The sequence below is a fragment of the Euprymna scolopes genome, chromosome 4 (assembly GCF_053919585.1).
Source record: "Euprymna scolopes isolate OS-2025 chromosome 4, ASM5391958v1, whole genome shotgun sequence".
In the NCBI taxonomy this organism is placed as follows: domain Eukaryota; kingdom Metazoa; phylum Mollusca; class Cephalopoda; order Sepiida; family Sepiolidae; genus Euprymna; species Euprymna scolopes.
This window is the reverse complement of record NC_136485.1, coordinates 176,161,961-176,185,820: the sequence shown is the minus strand read 5'-3', so window position 1 is coordinate 176,185,820 and position 23,860 is coordinate 176,161,961. Positions and strand designations below refer to the sequence as shown.

The 23,860-nt window shown below is 35.4% G+C and overlaps 1 protein-coding gene across 2 annotated transcripts in view; it reads left to right on the top strand.

Annotated features, from left to right (window-relative positions):
• LOC145270318 (peptidyl-glycine alpha-amidating monooxygenase B-like) overlaps positions 1 to 23,860 on the top strand; it is a 239,606-nt gene that overhangs the window by 86,418 nt on the left and 129,328 nt on the right. For both annotated transcript variants that reach the window (XM_080125969.1, XM_080125965.1), the window contains exons 5-8: positions 5,046 to 5,131; positions 14,378 to 14,455; positions 19,379 to 19,430; positions 21,099 to 21,166. In XM_080125969.1, the coding sequence (XP_079982095.1) occupies positions 5,046 to 5,131; positions 14,378 to 14,455; positions 19,379 to 19,430; positions 21,099 to 21,166 (284 nt within the window). The remainder of the gene's footprint in view (positions 1 to 5,045; positions 5,132 to 14,377; positions 14,456 to 19,378; positions 19,431 to 21,098; positions 21,167 to 23,860) is intronic.

The following is a 23,860-nucleotide window of genomic DNA, read 5'->3' as shown; positions in this document are numbered from 1 at the left end:
AATAGCAAACAACTGTATAATATATTTTACTGTAACAGAACAATAAATAAAATAAAATTGTTAAATATACAAATATATGAGGGGCATTCCAAAAGTAATGCCTCCCATTTTTTATTCCACCCAAATGGATCAAAGGTGATTGAATAGATTGATAGAATGATTGTAACTATTTAGAAAAATAAATTCTGGAGCACCAAAAGTCGCTTGTTTTGATGGTGCCACTCCCGTCTTTGTAGCTCTTCAACTTTTTGAGTAAAAAAAAATAGGAAGCTTTACTTTTGGAATGACCTTTGTACTTATATATAAATGTGTGTGTATATGAGACAAAACTATAATGGAATTTACTAAAATATGCTAGAAAATTTTATTGTTTTGCTAAATTATTTCTTCCATTGTTTGATGTTTTTTTTTGATAATTTTTCTAACAACTACAAGAATCATGATTGTTTTAGCCGTTTTTAATGCCATTTGGAATCTTTAGCTTATAATTTAAGCTCTATCTTTTCATCCAAAAATATTGAGCTTCTTTTTATCGTAGCACATTGGACTAAATTTGTCTAGATAGTTCAAAGCAATATTTAAAAAAAATTTTTTTTTAATCAATTTTCACCCCAAACAGGGCACAGTGCCACTTTGAAGTAGGGGGCTACTATCAGGGACATAAGTTGCAGGGGTATATAAAGGGAGATGAGTAGCAAGATGTTTGTTCACATTACACTTGAACTTCTGCATGTCAGTACAGTTGGAAAAGCAGAATCCTGGAAGGGAGTTCCAAAGTTTAGCAGTTCTGGGGAAGAAACTATTGGAGTAAAAGGCTTTCTTACACCTAGGGATCTCTGCTGTGATGAGGTGGGACTAAGCTGTTTGTTGGGTTTGTCAGGGGTAATCACATCTAGGGGGTGCAAGTGCTTGTAGTTCGCCAGAGCATTTATCATTTAAAATACTTGTAGAACAGGCAGAGGGATGCAACATTTTGTCGGTGGGACAGAGGCTGAAGCTTAGATGACAGTTCAGGACCTGTCAGGTTGGCGACTCTTTTGAACCCTGCCCAGAAGTGAGACAAGCAGCAGATGCACCAACCCAAATGTGGGCGAATGGTGGCCTATTAAAAAAAAAAAAAAAAGAAGTATTTTGAACATATCAGTTATTTACTGAATCGTGAAATGTTGTTTTGGTCAATGTTTTCTTTACTATATTTCGATTATTTTACTCTGTCCCATTTGTCAACTGCTTGTTGTATCTGGGAACAATGCATGTGTGGGTTAAGCTGGCTTCCTCCATAGGAGAAAGTTTCTGGGAAATACTGATTTTTATAATGTTAATTTTTTTTGCAAGGAGTTTTTTATTTTTTACTTTTTAATTACATTTTCACCCCAAACAAGGCACATTGCCACTTTGATGTAGGGGGCTACTATTAGGGACACAGGCTACAGGGGTACTAGGTGGGGAGTCGGGCAGCTAGATGTCGGTTCACGTTACACTTGAACTTCTGCATGTCAGTACAGTTGGAAGCAGAAACCTGGAAGCGAATTCCAAAGTCTAGTGGTTCTGGGGAAGAAACTACTGGAGTAGAAGGGTCTTTTGCACCTAGGGATCTCTACTGTGAAGGGGTGGGATTTTGCTGCTTGTCGGGTTTGTCAGGGGTATTTACGTAGAGGGAGTACAAGTGCTTGCAGTTCGTCGGAACATTCACCATTAAAGTACTTGTAGAACAGGTAGATTATATTTCATCGATGGGACAGAGGCTGAAGCTTGGATGACAGTTCAGGACCTATTAGGTTGGCGACTCTTTTGAATCTTGTCTAGGAACGAGAGACTAGCGGCAGATGCACCAGCCCAAATATGACAACAATACTCCATACATGGGAGAATGGTGGCCTTATAGAGGTACAGGATACTTTCCGGTGTTAGTAGCTTTCTAGCATGGTAGAGAGAACCTACCTTTTTCGTAGTGGTCCTGGCAATGCTCTTAATGTAATTGTTCCAACACCTGTTTCCTGTGAATGTTAAGCCGAGAAGTTTAAAAGATGTGCTTTCAGATAAAGAGTTTTTGTCCGTTGTTGTCTAAAGAACCATTGTCACTCAACAAGAACCAATGTATCAACGTAATTATTCCATGTGTGTGTGTGTGTGTGTGTGTGTATATATATATATATATATATATATATATATATATATATATACTAGCAAAAGTACCCGTCATTGACTGGGTTCAAAAACAGCCTATAAAAAATGGACTCTAGGTTATGAAAAGGAAGAGTTGTAAAGAGATAGCTTCGAATTCGGGGGTATTAAAACCAAAGCAACATATGATGAAAGTAAAAATAAAATAGATAAACCCAATAATTTATTATACCATACCTGTTCACACTGAAACACTTATCACAATATTCTTGTTAAACTTTGTGACATATTTACATTCTATGGATGTCAGGCGCGAACGAACACCCCATAATTTTATTATACCATATTTCTTCAAACTGAAACATAATTATCAAAGTATACTTATGCAGATAGATATGAAAAGTCTTTATTAAAGTTTGTGCCATTTCCATTCTATGGAGGCCAGGCGCAAACGCAGACACCACAATTTTATTATACCATCCCTATTTAAGTTAAAACATACTTATCAAAGTATTCTTATGTACATCTATATCAAAAACACTTGCAAACGTTTTTTTTTAATTTTTAAATTTTTTATTTCCATACTTTGTGGACCAGGCGTGAACGCAGACCCCACAAGTTTAATGAACCACCGTTCTGCCAGATTAAACATACCCACTCCTGTGTCTCGATACATCTATCATTATATGTAATCAGTTTTTTAAAATAGTCAACCATATAGGAGCCTATTTGTAACCAAACATGCACATTTATAATTTTATATATGTTAAAGGATAGGGCAATTTCTGTAAGAAATCTTAAGTGAGAGAGCTCAATACATAATAGAACAAAAAATAAAAATTAAGAAAAAACAGCCAAAAACTCAATGTCATTCTTCAGTCAGACGGTAAATCTCAATCAGCTCACTCATTTGAAAAGGCCCTATTGAGTTTAAATAAATTTTAGATCAAGCTTGGTTTTTTAATTGTTTTTCTTTGAACTTATATATATTAAATACTTTCAAAAGTACTGAAATACAAAAAAAAAAAAATCTTACAAAAGTGTTCAGTACAACTTTTATAAGTAAAATTATATAAACATTAGAAAAATCCCTACGTGGATCAATCAGTATTTTGCCATTTAAACCATTGTTGACAAAACAATATTGTCAAAACGTAAATGAATCGATGCAGGGTTTTTTTAATGTTTATATCATTTTATTTATAAAAGCTCTGCCATCAACCAACTTGCCCTGGATTGGAAGGAATGGCTAAAAATAAATTGTGTGTTCTCAATCTGCACCAAGTGGTAGATGCAATTCATGATGATATTATGTGAATTCTGTCAGTGATTGGCTGATACAACAACTCCACTGCATACAACATGGATTAACAGACTCTTCAAACTATTTGTTTAGAACCAAGCAGTTCAGAAAGTCATCGGCCGATTTCTATCACAGATGTGGTGCTACCAGATAAGGCTGTCTGAAAATACCAGCTTCCTGACCTTTCCCATTGCAAAACTGAATTATGTTCTGCAAAGCAAAAAACGTAGACAACAATTTTTCTCTACAAAATAACCAAACCAAACCAAACACTATGAATAAATATTTCAGTGGAAAAATATCAGCAGGCGCTGTAAGATAGCTGGCTTGCAAATATATCAGCAGCAGTAATCGAAAAAAAAAAAGCAAATATTGCAAATCAGGAAGTATGCATGCGACTGCGTGACAAGAAAAAGAAACAAAGGACACCGTGTGGTTGAGGAAAGCAAAGATGTATAAAGTCGAAGATGAGAAATGGCTGGCTAATGGCCGGTGTGTCAGAAAGAAAAAAACCAGGTAAGATGGACGCGTGGCCCTGCAGTGGCGGTAAGAGATTTTTAAGCTGGTGTTGAGATGGCAGGGTTTTGTTAAATTCATGGCAGACGAAATGAACAGTAAAAAAAAAAAAAAATGCAGGCATTGTTCGCAATGTAATGGTAATAAATGCCTTTTACATAAAACAGAAAAAAGCCAAATTGGTTTTATTTATTTTTGTTTGGTTGTTCCTTTTCGAAGGTACTAGATGAAGGTGTGCGAGTCTGAGAGAGGTTTGAACTGTAGCAAACATGGTTCTAGCGTAACAGTCAAGTTACATTTTAAAATGTAAAAGATTTGAATAGCATAAAATCTTTTACCAAAATGACTAGATTTAGTATTAAATCACCTGAAAAGGTTGATATACCATAAAACAATCAAACAACATACATGGAAACAATGCTTTATCTGACGGGGGGGGGGATGCTCATCATCAATAGTAAGCAATTCATTTTGCGTATCGGCTGTACTTCTCAATCTTTATTCACAAATTTTATGACACATATTTGTGTAATTTGCATCTTAAGTCTGTAAGTTCATTTCCTCATCATTTCATATTTTTAACTGATGCAGAATATCTAAGATATCCTCAAAAGTAGAAGAGCACACTCCACTTTGTGGAATTAAATAATGGGTTCAGTAAAAAAAAAAAATTCAGAAGTTATCTACTATGTCAATGAACAAAATCCTACCCCTTCACTGTTGAGATCTTCAGATGCTGGAATAACTTTTTTCCTTGAACTGCTAGCCTTTGGAATTCCCACCTGGCTCCCTGTTTCCCTGATTATTAACATGCAGAAATTTAAATGTAAACAAATATCTTGCTGTATGACTCCTCACTTAGGAAAGATAAGCGACCATGCATGTATGTAAAAAGACTGTCATTTACTGATTGTTTCTTGATCGCTTATTAGCAACAATGCACATGTGTACAAGTATGCATTTGTGCACAGATATATTCAAACGGTTCGTTTTAATCTTTTGTTTATAAAAATATTACAAAACAATACTTTATCACGTTTCATCAGCGTCATCATATTTAAAAATTAATAAAATGAAGAGATTTACATTTTTCTTTTGTCAGGCCATGCGGATCCATTTGTAAAAAGGGGACACCGTCCATTCTTTTTGCTTGGGCAAAAAATGCTGAATCAACAACTCTGCCATGTGGTACGTTTCCATTTTTAATCTTGATTTGCATGCGTCTACAGGTGTGTGTGTGTGTGTGTGTTGAGGCAGCAATTTTTTTTTTTTCATTCAAACGTGTTTCGTACATCTTCAAACAAAATAGGCTCATAAAATTCATACTAGAATTATCCGCAAGATAAGAAGGGTAGTAGGAAGAATGCAAATAGTATTAATGTATTGACGAAGTTCTTTTCTATGCAGACCAAGATCTATAATATTGACGAGTTATCTCCCTGTGTCTATAGTGTTGCCGAATTATCTCCCTTTATCTATCTTGTTGAATTATCTCCCTTTGTCTTATAAAACAGCCCAATTTGATTAGACAAGATGATCCTTTTTAAACACAAACTTAATTTGAAAGGTATATATTTTTTTCTTTTGTTGAAATCGTCTTCATACAAATATTTTACTTCGCTTAAAGGAACCACACTTCATAGTTTCAGGTAAATTGATTTTGTTATTATTATTAAACTGCTGAAAATTTGTATGAGCCTTTTGTTATAAGGTGCGGTACTGCGCCGACTGCGGTAGGTGTATCAGAATTTTTGTAGGAATTTTTGACACCCCTAACCCGAAACTGCGAATAAAATATAAAAAAAACTCGTAATTTCTCTTTTAAAAGTGGGTTGTTTATTTTCTTTATGGATTATACTTCCAAAATAAACTATTAAAGTTGTTTTAAAAGTAATAGAAATATTCTTTTATATTTTTTAAAAAACAGTAATGAATTTTACGAACTCAATATTTTTTCAATTTTTAAACTTAAAAAATCTATCAAAATTTTTCTATTGATTCTATTTTTACGATATTTTCAGGGTGTGCCAGTTGACACAGTTTAATATTCAAAGTTAAAATCGTTAAATACAATTTAGGCGCGCAGTGCAATTGATTGTTTCGGCGCGTTAAAAAAATGAAAAATGACACCCACGCAAATTCCGGCGTGACCTTTATATACCAAAGGTGCGTACGTAGTTGAAAGCACCCCATGTGATGTCTTCCGTCCAATGGAATTCCTCCTAGGACACATTTTAAAACTGATTTTTTAGAGCTCGTTTGGAGCCGATCAAATTGAATATAAACATGCACAAACACAAAATCTCTCTCTTTAGTCTCTTAGCCTTTCGAGCATTCTTTCGTCTCTTTAAACTCTTCTGACTCATTCAACGCTTTCTCATTAGGACTTACCACGCGTGCAAACATCAATTATTTCATTTCCACTGCTCCGCGCATTAATACTCTCTTTTAACAGACGAACATTAATATTGTCTATGTTACATATTTGAACATTCAAAGAACACAAAAAAAGAGACTCTCCACCTTTCATATGAACTCAAAAAAAAGAACTCTGAAATATTGAGAACTATGTTTTAACTTGTTATTATTTGTTATTTCTATTCCGGAAATAAACCTCCGTTTGTGTTGCACATAAGATTTCTTATTTTTATTTTTATTATTTGTGGAGGAAGTCAGTTCCCAAAAAAAGGCCAGGCGACCCCCACAAGTTGGTGACTCGACGCAGAAATTATATGCACAACGGAATCTTATAAACTATTAAACAACCATGACTCAGCGGAAAAAGCGACAATTTTTTTTCGACCACAATTTCAAGCTCCGCGTCATCGGAAAAAGTCAGTTGACAGTTTAAAGGTTTGAAATCACTTTCGAGCGAAGAAAACAAACATGGAACCTTCCTGTGTTGAAAAACCTCTGGCAACGTTAACGGTAAATATACCAGCATTTAATCCTACCAACATAAAGACCTGGTTTATCCAAATCCAGGCCCTTTTCGACGCAAAGCGGATAACGTCTCAACGAACCAAATACTGTTACTTGGTGGAAAAACTCCCGGCAGACGTCGTCGAAGAGGTGGCGGATTTATTGGAGAATGTGTCTGAAGACAACCCATATGACGAACTTAAGAAGGCCATCTTACGACGGACAGGCTTTTCAAACGAAACAAGGTTACGCAATCTTTTCACCCAAGTAGAATTGGGAGATCGCACCCCGTCACAACTTTTGCGATACATGCGTACATTGCTAGGGGACAACAAAATGTCCGAAAATATAATGAGAAGTCTGTGGCTGGATAAACTTCCAGACACAACAGTAAAAATCCTAGCACCCACAACGGAAGAGACAAATATTGAAAAACTCGCCGATATGGCAGATCGAATCCATGAAAATCTGAGGCACCGCAAAGTAAACTCAGCACAAGCACAGCAGAAACAGATGTGCGACGACGATATATCGGGACTAAAAATGACGGTCGAAAATCTCACTCGACAAGTGCAGGAATTAATACAAATAAACCATCGTTACTCATTTAATAAACGATCGGACTACCGAAAACGAAGTCTTAGTAGAGGTCGAAGCAACACACGGGAACGAGCGAACGAAATCTGTTTTTACCACAAAAAATTCGGCACACAAGCTCGGCATTGCACTTATCCTTGTTCTTTTAAAAAGAATCAGGGAAACGAATATTCCGGCCAGTAGAGACGACGACTGTCGCTGGATTTTCCACTAAAGGTCGTTTATTTTTTATTCGTGATAATAATCATGGATATAATTTCTTAATAGACACTGGAGCTGAAATCAGCGTGATACCACCTCTACGTAAACAAAAAGCTATTCCACAGCCTTACCACCTCCAAGCAGCTAATGGCACACAAATACCGACATACGGTGAAAAATATTTAGACGTCAATCTCGGCCTGCGCCGCACATTTCCGTGGATTTTTACCATAGCCAACGTGACGACACCAATATTAGGAGCAGATTTCCTAGCACGGTTTAATCTATCGGTAGACATGACTAGTCGCACACTGACTGATAACCAAACAAAAATCGTAATTAAAGGTATCACCACAAGATACCAGTCTACTGGGATTAGTTCTGCCTTACCTGAAGAGACGTACATTCGTCGGCTGTTTCAAAAATACCCACAACTTACTCAGCCATTCAAAGTCACGGATAATATTAAACATAATGCAAAGCATTATATTAAAACGAATAGACAACCAGTCTACGCCACCCCCAGACGTCTGAAGCCGGATAAGTACAAGATCGCAAAAGACGAATTTCAACGCATGTTGCAACAAGGAATTATCCGACCTTCCAAAAGTGCGTGGTCATCTCCTCTACACATGGTACAGAAAGCAGACGCGACAACATGGCGTCCATGCGGCGATTTCAGGAGATTAAATGCACAAACTGTACCGGATAGATACCCTATCCCACACATTCACGATTTTGCAATCGGACTGCAAAATGCCACGGTATTTTCCAAACCGGTGGCGGATGAAGATATCCACAAAACAGCACTGACCACACCATTTGGACTTTACGAATTCGTCAGAATGCCATTCGGACTTAGGAACGCTTGTCAAACCTTCCAAAGGTTAATAGACGAGGTTTTTAGGGACCTTCCATTCGTATTCGCTTACGTGGACGATGTCCTAATTGCTAGTAGAAACCTCGACGAATATAAACAACACTTGGAACAAGTTTTTCAAAAACTGTCCCATTACGGTTTAAAAATAAATTTGGACAAATGTATTTTCAGTCAGCAAGAAGTAAACTTCCTTGGACATTCAATTGATAAGGATGGTATATCACCATTACCCGAAAAAGTAAGCGCCATTACGGATTTTCCACAACCTACGTCTGTTAGACAAGTTTGTCGCTTCATAGGTATAATTAATTACTACAGACGATTTTTACCCAACTGTTCCACAATCCTTGCACCGTTAACGTCATTATTGAAGAACAAAACGAAAAACCAACAATTAAAACTGGACGGATCAGCTTTAAAAGCTTTCCATCAAGCTAAAACTGCCTTAGTCAATTTCACAAAATTGAATTATATTAAGGACAGCGAAGAATCGAAGCTTACACTTACAACAGACACGTCAGACATAGCTGTAGGAGCAGTTATACATCACCTGACAGGGGATACAATGACCCCTATATCGTTTTTCTCAGCCAAACTGAGCAAGACACAGACAAAGTACAGTACCTTTTCAAGGGAACTATTAGCAATTTATTTGTCAATTAAACATTTTAGACATCTGTTAGAAGGAAGAAACTTCTGTATTTACACTGACCATAAACCGTTAACATATGCACTGCATACGCATGTAGATAAATATGGTCCAAGAGAAATCAGACACCTTGATTATATTGCCCAATATTCCACAGACATCAGATACGTCAAGGGGCAAGAAAACATCGTGGCGGACGCATTATCACGAGCTGCAATAACTTCACTAAATTCCAGTTCGTTAACTATGGAATTAATTGCACAAGAACAGAAGACGGACAAGACACTCACTGACGTACAACAGAAAACGTCTTTGCAACTGAAGAAAATGCCCGTACCTTTTAGTGTAACAACACTTTATTGTGATACAGCAAAAGAACAACCGCGTCCATACATACCGCCAAGCATCAGACGACATGTTTTTCTACATTTTCACAATATGTCGCATCCAGGCAAACAAGCCACCGTAAAGATATTCGAAATTGGACCAAGACGTGTGTATCCTGTCAGAAAAATAAAATACACAGGCACACGAAGTCACCGCTGGGCACTTTCAGTGCGCCTGATGACAGGTTCACCAATATCCATGTTGACTTGGTGGGGCCATTACCGCCCTCAAAAGGACACACCCACATTCTCACCATAGTCGACAGGTTCAGCAGGTGGCCAACAGCCATACCCGTGAAAGACACATCGGCAGCGACAGTAGCTGGAACAATACTAAAAGACTGGATAGCAATTTTTGGAGTACCGTCAATACTCACAACGGACAGAGGTTTGCAATTTCAATCGAAACTCTTCGCAGAGTTCAACCAATTGTTGGGAACAACCCACATAAAGACTACTGCTTATCACCCTTGCTCAAACGGCCTCGTCGAACGCTTTCACAGACAGCTAAAAACTTCTTTGGCCACGAGTGTTAACAACGCGGACTGGTCAGATAATTTACCATTAATCCTATTAATGATCCGAAACACAATAAAAGAAAACTTACAAAGCACACCAGCAGAGCTAGTTTTTGGATCCGTAGTCACACTACCTGGACAGTATTTTAATGCATACACAGATATTTCACCCATGGCTACATTTGTGACGGAATTAAAGAACAAAATGTCTTCTCTCAAATTTACCCCCACCAGGAGGGCTGACAAACAAACCTATATACCGAACGACCTTCACACATGCAAATTTGTGTTTATCAGGAATGATACGGTCAAAAAGCCATTTTGTCCAAATTACACTGGACCATACCAAGTTTTGGACAGAAGTGAAAAATATTTTACTGTCCAACGGAAAGACAGGAAAGACAACATCGCGATCGACCGAATTAAACCAGCATACATTGAGGAATACCCTCAGACAATTTCCCCACCAGAACAAATTCCCTTAGAACATGGGAGACCAGCAGAAAATGACGAGGACACCAAACCCACGACAAAAACGGGTAGGAAAGTCCACTGGCCGAAACATTTCAAGGAATACATTACATATTGAAAAAATTTTTTCCAATCTGGGGGGAGTATTTGTGCCAGTTGCCACAGTTTAATATTCAAATTTAAAATCGTTAAATACAATTTAGGCGCGCAGTGCAATTGATTGTTTCGGCGCGTTAAAAAAATGAAAAATGACACCCACGCAAATTCCGGCGTGACCTTTATATACCAAAGGTGCGTACGTAGTTGAAAGCACCCCATGTGATGTCTTCCGTCCAATGGAATTCCTCCTAGGACACATTTTAAAACTGATTTTTTAGAGCTCGTTTGGAGCCGATCAAATTGAATATAAACATGCACAAACACAAAATCTCTCTCTTTAGTCTCTTAGCCTTTCGAGCATTCTTTCGTCTCTTTAAACTCTTCCGACTCATTCAACGCTTTCTCATTAGAACTTACCACGTGTGCAAACATCAGTTATTTCATTTCCACTGCTCCGCGCATTAATACTCTCTTTTAACAGACGAACATTAATATTGTCTATGTTACATATTTGAACATTCAAAGAACACAAAAAAAGAGACTCTCCACCTTTCATATGAACTCAAAAAAAAGAACTCTGAAATATTGAGAACTATGTTTTAACTTGTTATTATTTGTTATTTCTATTCCGGAAATAAACCTCCGTTTGTGTTGCACATAAGATTTCTTATTTTTATTTTTATTATTTGTGGAGGAAGTCAGTTCCCAAAAAAAGGCCAGGCGACCCCCACAAGGGTCAATGTGAAATTTTATGCTCTTTCCAATAAACTGAATATAATATTTTAGACAAACGTTTTTTTTTCATTCACCCCCCCCCATTTTCAAGTGTCTATTAAAAAGTAAATAATTAATTTACTCACCAAAGTGTTATATATCACGAATTGAAGAGAAAAGCCAATAAATAATATATTCAAATTTAAAACAAAAAAAAATAGTGTTTTTTAGAAATTTACCTGTAAAGTTCGAAGTTTAAAACTTTTTTTTTTCTTTTAAACCACGTTTGTTTTTTCTTTTTTTTTTTTTTTAATGAAACTTTGGTCCTTGCTCCTTTTAATTGAAAAAAAATTAGGGCTTGAATTACATTTTTTGAGTAGTTATAAGCTTGGAAAGACAGGGGGTCAAATAATTCACGCCTCCCATTTTGAAATGTCTATTAAAAAGTAAATAATTAATTTACTCACCAAAGTGTTATATATCACAAATTGAAGAGAAAAGGTCAATAAATAATATATTCAAATTTAAAACAAAAAAAAAGTGTTTTTTAGAAATTTACTTGTAAAGTCCGAAGTTTTAAACCTTTTTTAAAAAAAAACACGTTGTGTGTTTTTTTGGGTTTTTTTTTTTAATGAAACCTTAGTCCTTGCTCCTTTAATTGAAAAAAAGAAATTAGGGCTTGAATTACATTTTTCGAGGAGTTATAAGCTTGGAAAGACGGGGTGGAATTATTCACTATTTTTCACGAAATTTCTGACACACCTAAAGGTGCAGTGAATTAAGTATTATGTTATACCAGACTTAATAAAAGGCGTACAAATTGTACAAAAATATCTCTAAATTATCTACCAAATACATCGTTTTGGCAACTGTTTCTGTGGTACCAGTATTGAAGAATTCTGGCGAAAGAACTGACCCATTAAATTATCGCCCTATTAGCCTCCTCCCACTTTTTGCCAAAATATTTGAGACCTTAATTAACCATGCTCTAGTCCATCACCTTACAGATGCTAAACTTCAGACTGACCAACAATATGGATTTAGACAAACCTGTTCCACAGCAGACATCTGCAACTGTCATCTCTGAACGTATATACCATTCACTGGACAAAGCCGGGGAGGGCAGAGCAGTAACTCTAGATATATCTAAGGCTTTTGACAGGGTATGGCATGAGGGTCTCCTCAGGAAAATGAGATCATACAGTATCACTGGTAGAATACTTAACATAATTGAATCCTTCTTAGATAAGAGAAAAATCCAGGTTGTCCTCGACGGTCGTACATCGAAATAATATGATATAAATGCGGGAGTGCCCCAGGGGTCTATCCTTGGACCTCTGTTGTTCCTGATATTCATAAATTACCTCCCCGACAAAATTTCCTCTGAGATGGGTATATATGCTGATGACACCAGAATCTATAACAGGCACGACAGGAAAACAAATGAACACATATCTAAAGTAATGGCAGAAACACTAGAGGATGACCTCCAATCAGTAGTGGAATGGGGACAAAAATGGATGGTCACGTTCAATGCTGCCAAGACAAAACTGGTTTCATTCAATAATTACAAGAAACCTTCTCTACCACCTATAGCAATGGCCAACGACTCTTTATCTGAGAGTACATCTTTTAAACTCCTTGGCCTAACGTTCACAGGAAACATGAGTTGGAACAATTACATTGAAGGCATCGCCAGGGCCGCTGCAAAGAAGGTGGCCTTTCTCTACCGTGCTAGACAACTACTAACACCCGAAAGTATCCTGTACCTCTATAAGGCCACCATTCGCCTATGTATGGAGTATTGCTGTCATATTTGGGCAGGTGCATCTGCTATTAGTCTCTCGCTCCTTGACCAGGTTCAAAAGAGAGTCGCAAATCTGATAGGCCCTGAACTGGCATCTAAGTTTCAGCCTCTGTCCCATCGACGAAACATTGCATCCCTCTGCTTGTTCTACAAGTATTTTAATGGTGAATGCTCTGACGAACTGCAAGCACTTGTGCCCCCACGACATGAACACCCTCGACAAACTCAACAGGCTGCTAAATCCCACCCCCACACTGTAGAGATCCCTAGATGTAAAATATCTTTCTACTCCAGTAGTTTCTTCCCCAGAACCGCTAGACTCTGGAATTCATTCCAGGTCCCTGCTTCCCCAACTGTACTGACATGCAGAAGTTCAAGTGCAACGTGAACTGACATCTTGCTGCCCAAATCTCTACATAGTACCCCAGTAGTTGTTGCCCCTGATAGTAGCCCCCTACACCAAAGTGGCAATGTGCCTTGTTTGGGGTGAAAATGTAATAAAAAAAAATTCTGATAATAGCGTTGATATATTAGGTCAGTGCAAAAGCTTTTGCTGATTTAAAATTTCATCTTAAAAATGAAAAATTGTATTTTTGGAAATTTTTATTCATACTAATGACACTGTTGTTTATAACTTGATCCTATTTGCCAACTAACTTATGACTCGCTTGTAAAATTATTTTAGTTTTGATGTGAAATATGAATCTAACTCTGGTTAAATCTCTTCTTGTGATGTTAACCTAAGGCCATCTAAAATTTTTTGTAATCCTCAAAATAAGTGATAATCTAAGGGAGCTAGGATAACAGAATATGCAGGGTGGGGTAAAACGTCCCTACCAAATTCTTTTAGATCTTTGTTTACTAGTGTTGTGTGAGACTGAGCATTATCATAATGGAAGATAACTCCCTTTCTTTGGACTTGAGAAGATTGCTTTCTGATTAATGTGGGTGAGAATATTAAGAATGATGCTCTAATAATTTAATAATGTGAAAGAAAGAATTATTAATTAATCATAGTGATATTTTTAAATAATAATAATAATAATAATAATAATAATAATATGCATAAAATAAATTACAATGATTTAAAATGCTCTTTCTACAAATCGGTAAAAACTTTTGAACCAACCTGATAAAACACCAAATATTTGTAAGATTTTCTTAAATAACTGTTTTACTTTTCATTTCAGATGTAGCTTTCCGAATTGGTAAATCGTCCAAAATCTTATCACTTGTAATGCAAGTTCATTATGCAAGCCATCAGGAACGTAAGTACGAGTAATTCCAAGTTAAAACAATTTATAACTTATAATTGAACTTTAATGTGCAAATAATGTATAAGTTGTATATGAATGTTTAAAAAGGTTATCAGTAGTGTTGGATACTGAAGTGGCGAAGTGATATTACAGGACATCTGAACAAAAACAAACACTATTTTCCTTGCTGCAGTTCTGGCAAGCATGCCAGAAGAACTTGGTCATCTTTACATTTGAACCAGAAGTGATGGAGACCTTCTCAACCTCTGGTGCCTGAAAGCAAAGAATAAGACACTGGAACAACTGACACAAGAGCTTCTCTTTGCGAACGATTCTGCACTTGTGACTCAAATCTTCATGTAATGCAAAATCTATTGACAGATTTTGTTGAATCATCAAAATGATTTAGACTAACGATCAATACCAAGGAAACAAAAGTTTTAATCCAAAATACCATAACATAAAACTGAATCGTCAAGTATTCTTAATGGGAATCCACTGACTGAAGTAGGAAAGTTCACTTACTTGGACGCTATTATCTCCAACAACGGAACTATAGACATAGAAATATCGAAAAGATGGAACTATAGACATAGAAATATCGAAAAGAATTCAATGTGCAGCTTCAGCATTTGGGAACCTGAGAATCCGTCTGTGAGCCAAGGTCGCTGGGAAAATGGTGGGATCCTTCTACCGCTCCAGAAGATATCTCACTACTGATGCAATTCTCTATCTATATAAAAGCCAAGTATGTCCAAGGATGGAATACCGCTGCCATATCTGGGCAGGAGCTGCTAAAAACAGCCTATCCTGCCTTGACAGAGTACAAAATAGACTTTGTGGCTTAGTGGGGGATGCCCTTTTCTCTACCCTGCAACCTCTCTCCCACAGAAGAGACGTTGCGAGCCTATCCTTGTTTTATCGTTATTTCCATGGCAGATGCTCGTCTGAACTCCAATCTCTGGTCCCCCCTCGCCAATCTTTCACGAAAAACACCCGTCTAGCCGAATCCACTGTGAAAAATTTCCCTCACTCTTTATCTGTGCCTAAATCAAAACACAATTCCATGAACAAAGCTTCTTTTTTAGAACTGCATTCCTGTGGAACTCTGTTCCGTCTGCCTGCTTCCCACCTGACTACAACTTGGATGTGTTCAAGTCCAACGTTAACAAATTCCTAATGAACCGCCCCCTTAAGTAAACACTTCATCAAATCTCCACACTAACGTAATGTACTTGCAATAACCCTTATCCCTGAGTGGCTTCCGGGCCTTGATAAGTGGTGACCACTGTAAAAAAAAAAAAAAAATGGAATCCATCTGAAAACTAAGATAAAAATTTACAGAAATATTGTAATTCCAACACTTTTGTACAGTTTGGAAATATGGATCTCTACAAGACACCACGGAAAAAGACTTGAAAAAGTACAACAGAGACATCTTTGCCAACTAATGAAGATCTCGTGGAAAGACCATGTATCAAATTTCAAAGTTCTGGAAAGAACAGGAATGACCAGTGTTGAAGAAATGACCACCACGTGTGCCATCTAGGGTGGACGATACATGCCATCAATGAAGAGCATCAGACAACCAAATTTTATATGGAGAGCTAAAAGTACGTTCAAGCTGGAGCACCATGACTACACTACAAAGACATGTTCAAGATACATCTAAAGGGCATCAATGAGTACGACGATGACTGGAGCGAAAAAGCTGAACATTGGACTGCTGCTGATGATTATGATGCTGCTACTGATTATGATGCTGCTGCTGCTGATGTTACAAAGATAATATTCGCACAATGTTTCACCTTAAAACTATTGTATTTATGGACTCTGGGTAGCTTAATAACATCATCGTATACCCGTGCATGCATACGCGCATATATAGAGTAACGTGGCATAGAAATAAAATGGCCGCTGAGTTTGATTTTTATGTAAAAACTGAAATTGAAAGAAGTCTTTACTTTACTGATAAATTATAAAAATGTTTGTAAGTAAAGTTTGCCAAAAAAAAAAAGGTTTTCTGGGATTGAACGATAAAATCCATTTTTTAAACATTTCCACATCCAACCATCAATTGACTGTGACTAACAGTTCCATGCCTGTGGTAAATTACAGATTTCACATCTTCAAGAATTGACTATTAATTTACGCTTGGCAATCTATTGAATCATTTCGAAATTGTCAGCCAACTTCATGGCAAGTTAGAGTAATATTATTTCTTCAGTCCACAAGAAATCATTGTCATAACAATCATTTATAAGACTTGTTGAACATGTTCTAATAATTCAGTGGCCATTTTATTTTTAGGCTACTGTGTCTATACATTACCTCTTATTCTTAATGAGCTCGAATGAGGAATAAACACTTTTGCTGTATTGTAGATTAAATGGACAAGTACATTCTTACATTTAAAACAACTTTGGCTTCCTAATCTCTAAGTAGAAATGAAAGAGGGGGGGTATTAGTAAAGAATCTTTATCAAAATTGAGTCCTGGGCCAAAGACCTGGGGGTGGGATCAGTTGAGTTCCCAAAGAGAAGATTGGGGGTTGAAACAAGTGCAGTGGAATTAGTTTGTTGTTGGTCTCCTGACCAAAAAAGAAGAATTTAGTCGGCATTGTTTTTTATCAACTTCAGTAGTGTACTCAGCTCACATAAGAGATGGTCTCTGATTGGGCGAACCAGACAGGAAGTTAAATGCTTGTACTACATGGTGGAACGATAAAAGTGTGGGCCTAAAGGAAACAACGCTATAGCTTTTTTTTTTTTTTTTTACAACTTTTCTTGAAAAAATCAATTCAAGTAACTTGATTATGTAGTAGAGTTTACATCTATTCAATGTAGCCGCCTTCAGCCTCAATCACTGCTTTTATATGGGTCTGGAACTGGGATCGTGCCTTTTCCACAAAGCCATAACTATGGCTGGAAACTTTTTCATCATCCGGGGCACGTCCCTGTTATACGTGGCAATCCAGTGATGCATTTTGAGGATGCTGGCAATGGTCCTGTTGTCATAATTTGGATCGATAGAGAGCATGAGTTGTACAGCAGTGCATCTCCGATCTTGCTCGTTGAACATTGTGTCACTTTCAGACATGATAGAAGGCTCCTATCAATCTTGGGATTTGTGCACAACTGGCCAACTAGTAAATTGTTTGCAACAAAAAAAGAAAACCAGTTTTCATCAAATGGAAATGGAATCATGTAATCTTTTCTAGGGGGCAACAATTTTATCGTTCCACCCTGTAATCAGCACTGAGCTTAGAAATAAAACAGATCCATAATTGTGTATTGTGAGTTGTCACCGTTGCTATTACGGAACTGCTCCTGCTATCACGGCTGTTAAGTTGTTCAGTGTAGTTTGACAAGCAAGTGCTTTAGGTTGAGATTGAAACCAATTAATTATTTTTTTTCAATGGTTTAAGTTTCTACCCATAGCATCGTCTTTCTCTCTCTCTCTCTCTCATATATATTTTACATGGAAGTCACCACTTATCAAGGCTCGGAGGCCACTCGGGGATAAAGGTTATTGCATGTACAGTAATCAATGGGACCATATCGTAGTAATCGTTATTAATGGAGATTTGAATTGAATGAGAGAATTGAATTACTTAAGGGGGCGGTTCATCAGGAACTTGTTTATGTTGGACTTGAAGACATCTAAGTTGTAGTCAGGTGGGAAACAGGCAAATGGAAGAGAGTTCCACAGGCGTGCACTTCTAAGAAAGAAACTTTGTTCATGGAATTGTGTTTTGATTTAGGCATAGATAAAGAGTGGGGAAAATTACTGACAATGGTTTCAGCTAGACGGGTGTTTTTCGTGAAAGATTGGCAAGAGGGGACAAGAGATTGAAGCTCAGACGAGCACTTCCCATAGAAATAATGATAAAATAATCACATGCTCGCAATGTCTCTTCTGTGGGAGAGAGGTTGCAGGGAAGAGAAAAGGACATTCCCCACTAGGCTACAAAGTCTATTTTGTACTCTGTCAAGGCAGGATAGGCTGTTTTTAGCAGAACTAATTGTTTCTGTATAATGAAACGAATCTGTAAAAATGTACTGAAATTTTAATATGCTGGAAGAGCTGTTTTGCATAAAAAATAAATATTTGGATCTTAAAATGTAACTATACTTTTATTTTATATATATGCTTTGTTGTTATATTTAATGTACGTTGACACTCTAAACAAAAACGATTGTATACACAAAGAGTGAAATATAATTGAAAAAATATTTGACTAAAAAAAAATATATTCCTGATTCCAATTGAGATTAATCGTCCCAACCCTTTATATATATATATATATATATATATATATATATATATATATATATATATATATATATATATGAAAAATAGAAACGAAAAAAATTGAATAAATTACAATATTTATTATTCCAAAAAAACTTTAACAAGGAATTATAGTAAAGAAAAATCATTAACTCATGGATTTTCAAAGTTAAGCTCTTTTCATCAGAGGAGAAACATTAGTAAAAACTGCATCATTGTTTATTTAATTGCTCTGTTATATTTATTGAGCTTTTTATTATCTTGAAAATTTCTAATTTTAAGATGTTTATTTTTTTAATATATATTATGTATCCACATAAAATTTTATAAGGAAATATATTTTATGTATCCATTTTCAGTATTGACTTGAATAGTGCTCAATATGTGAGTACAGTTAGATAGTAAGCTTTGAAATATATATAGCAATTTAGATATGCAGAATTTTCCACATTTCATCTTTGTGAGGATTCGTCAGGCTAATTATTATATATATATATACTGAAGTCATCTCTTTTTACAAATTGTATTTGCTGCTTAGAGTTCAATTGCTATTAACACAGTGTAATTGTATTTCTAATTTCTTATTACATTTTTTAAAAACTGTTTTTCAAAGATTTATTTTTTTCCTGTGTTTGCTTTGCAGCTGATCAGCCTCTCGATCATTCTGGCCTGACTCTTTATACAACCAAAGAAAAGTAAGAAAAGACAAACTATTTTATTACAACTTGTTGCAGATCTATATTCATATAAATTCTTTTGCACACAAAGACACCTTAAACTCGCATTAGGGATAGTTTCATTTGTCTGGAGCAATTTCTATAAAAAAAAAAAAATAAAAAAAAATACTCTCGTACATAAATGCTTCACGTGCTCATCAGAAATAAGGCAAACATATACATATACTTCTTACACGGATAAATACCTTTTCCCTATTTCACACCAGGGATTGGCTCTAAGCCCTCATCTATCACTATTATTTCAAGGAATGCTTTGAGTCTGCAGAATATCCAATAAAACATTTTGACATTATGTTTCTGAATTTTTTAGATCAGGATCGATAATTTTTATTATTTGGATTACTGTTCTCACCTTGAAGGTAATTGGCACAGTGTTTTCGTTGATTCAACCTTCTTCAGGTGTATTTTGTCAAATGTGGGAATCTTTCTGTCAAACTTAGAAGAATCTGCATGGAATTTCGAATGGAACACGTTATTTAATCCATGGGAGTAGCATGCTCCAGTTCCAACAACCATGACTGGGTTCTGTTAGAAATTCTGTTCAGATTTCTGAGTTCAACAGGAAGATCCCCTGATTTTGATAAAACTAACCTAAAGGTGAGAGGTTGCATCGACTCAAACATTTTGTGAATAAACCTCAAGAAAAGAACAGTAGTCCAAATAATGCAACGTACTTTTTGATATTTTCCATACATCGACAAAGGCTTTTTTATTTACTTTTTTTTATTCAATTATTTGCATCGGAATAGAATCATCATGACTTGCATCTTCTGTGGATTGCAAACCCATGTGACTTGTTGTTCACTATTCCTTCTGATCCAGAGCAAGTTGGTTAATGGACGCCCAACTGTTGAGAAATGTCCAATCAAAAACATTTTATCTCCACCTTCTCCTTGGCTTTCTCCTGTCTCTTTTGCCTTCTAACATACAATCAAAGCATAACTTAGACAGATGAATGGTTGACATGGCCACAAAGATTAAGGGTTTTGTTTTTGATTTTTATCAAATAGAGGGGGTAGAGAAGTAGTTTGACAGAAAGGGGATATTTTTTTTTTCGATCAGATGATGTCCTATAATGAAACGTATTACATGATTTTGAAACCCATTGATGCGATTGGCTAGTTGTTGAATCCATGTGATACAATATGTTGTTGAATCCATGTGATACAATATGTTGTTGAATCCATGTGATACAATATGTTGTTGAATCCATGTGATACAATATGTTGTTGAATCCATGTAATACAATTAAGGCCATATAAAACTACTGTGAGGACATAAACTTTTACTTTAACAATTTTCGGCACAATTTTTGATTTTAGAATGGTACTTTTAGAATAGCAACATATAAGTAAATGTTTAGCTTTTTTGCATGTAAAAAATTTGAACTTTTATATTTTTTTCGCATTGTGGCAATTTTTCTTGATAATAATTAATTCTTAAATGATAACCTTTAACTTCATATTTTATTCTAAATTTGTCAAATCCTGTTCTAAAAATGGCCTTTTCCATTATGTGTAAACAGATTGTGTTGCAATTTTTTTGTTTGTTTGATTTTTTAACGTTTTGTATGCAATAAAATTTTAATTATTTTTTTTTCTATTTCTTTTCAAATTTATTTTTAAGACAAAAATATTCGGCTGGAATCTTCCTCCTGGATTCTTATTCCGGTACTATCCCAGCAAACAAGCCAGGTATTTTATTTTACTCTATAAAACTACTATGCGAAAGATGAAGAAAATAACATGATCTCATGTCAGTATTCTTAAAATTAAAAAAATGAACACTTTTTATTCTATATATCTGTGAAAGTGAAAGTGTCTGTCTGTTTGTCTGTATACATTTCCCTACGCAATAACTCTGTCAATTTTAAGTCTTCAGACTCGAAATTTTATATACAGGGTACTGAGATTTGGGAAAATCTTTGATCGGTTTTCGGCCATGAATTTGGCGATTAAGGGGTCAAAGTTCAACGATTTGACCTTTGAGAACTCTACCAAACTCCTCTGCCAATTTTGGGTCTAAACACTTGCAATTTTAGATATAGGTTCCTTGGACATGGATCTAACTTAATAACTTGATTTCAGCCCAAAACAAATGTTAAGAGGTCATAATAGGCGTCAAAGTCTTTTTATAAAATGACCTCTGCGGTCTCTACCAAATTACTCAGACAATTTCTGGTCTAAACATTTGAAATTTTACATAAAGGGTATTCAGAGATTGTGCAAGCTTTTTAATCCGTTTCGGTCGAAAATTGTTAGTTACCAATATATAAATGTATATATGTATGTTTGCATGTCTGCCCAACACTTTCGACAGAGGCAACGGATTTTACCAAGATCAGTATCGATTTGAAGTTCGACCTTTCATACGACAAATATCAAAAAGTTGGCTAAAAACATTAATATCTTCACCTTCAACTGGGCAGTTTTCTACAGGGAGGGGGTCGCTTTTTTCGCCGATATTTTTGAAAGTCATCCTCTCCTTTCGATTGTCTAGCCTTAATTTAAACATAAGTCACTTCCGGTTTGACGGTGGTCGTAACAGTAAAGGCGTCAGTTTTTTTTCCTGTTTTTTTCCTCCTTCACAGTACAGGTTCCAGCCTGCCTTCCGACTACCACTTTTTTTTCTTTTGTTTTTTGCTCAGCATACACGGGCAACGCCGGACTGAAATGCTAGTAATTTAAAATTAAATGTTTATATAAATTTTGATTTATAGCAATACGGTGCAGAGGTGTAACAGATAGACACAAACTGAAACAAAATAATATGAAGGTGAAATAAGCTACGCAGATTCACCTTTACTAACGTGCACACACACACACACACACACACACACACACACACACACACACATTCTCAACATGTTCCCCTTCGATACACAGTCAAAAAAAAAAAAAAAGAAAATGGCCAACATCTGGCCGTGTACAAGCTTATAAGTCGGCCATTTGTGAACATTTATTGTAGTGCCAGATCTGCATTCGAAGATACAAGGATGAAACTTTCTTGATCTTACACAGAGCACGCTCAAAAGTTCACTTGAAAATTCTCAAGACAGTGTCTATTAATTTGCGTCAGCCATCTTTGTGTAAACAGAATGAACATACACATTTGAAACTCCTGAATGTTCGATGTGATTCTTTTTCTTTTTCCCCCATACTATTTTTTTTTTTTTTTTTTTTTTGCTTTTGCTAATAATTTATGATCTTTTGACCACGTTTTTAAATGATGTTGCACCCCCACTCCCAGTTGCTGACATTTATTTTGAAAAGAGTCAGCCGAAATATATAGTTTTTTTCTATTTCTATTCCACCCTTTTGTCTAATTTGTATTTTTTTTTTCAAACATTGAGAGAAAAAAAATCTTTAAGTGTATTTTAATTTCTGTTTGTTATCACGCTTTTTCTTCTTTAATAATATAGGTTGAAAGAATTGAAAAAAAGTCTCAACAATTGATAATAATGATACTGTTCCTAGTATTACTTAAATGTTTAATAAAATTATGTACCCATAAAAATCTTGTATAGTGTAACACTTTACTAGGAATCTCGTAGATACTAATTTTATTAATCATTTCAAAAAGTTATGATTAAATTCGAGACACTTGTGTAGAATTGTGAGCTGGTATTTAAGTACATAATGCTTTTTAATTATAATTATACCAGTTAAGCAGCTCCTCAGCATAAAAAATCCATAAAAAAAAACAAACATGGTAAACTATAAAAACAATTTTTAGCTCTAGTATTGCACTATTGTGTTATCTAAAAAAAAAAGTTTGTGTTATTTGCTTATATATTTGAAAACTATTCCAATTAGTAAAAAAAATATAACAAATTTTTTTATCTACATACTTGAAATTTGGTATATAAGGTATTCAGGGATGGGGATAACTTTTTAATCGGTTTTCATTCAGAAAAAAAGGGCTGTTAGGAGATCAAAATTGAAAAATTGATACTTGGGGGGCGGGTCATTAGTTTATATGTTTGTCAAGTGTTTCACGACTGCACATGTACAAATCGTTCATCTTATGTTAAGAATAAGTAAGTTTGAAAACACTTTTTAAAGATCATGTAAAACTGACATCACTGTCTTTAGGTTTCTGTTTCGATCTCAGCCTGAGTACATTTTTTTTTTACTTACAAGAAATTAACTGTTTAGAAAAAGCATGATATTCGTATGTACATGTCTTTCTTTTTTTTTATTTCATTCTTTTTAAGGAATTTAACTTTACGTTTTATACTAGGTAACGCCAGATACATCTAGTATATATATATATATATATATATACATATGCATATATACATACATATATATATATATATATATATATATATATATATATATATATATATATACATCTAGTATATATATATATATATACATCTAGTA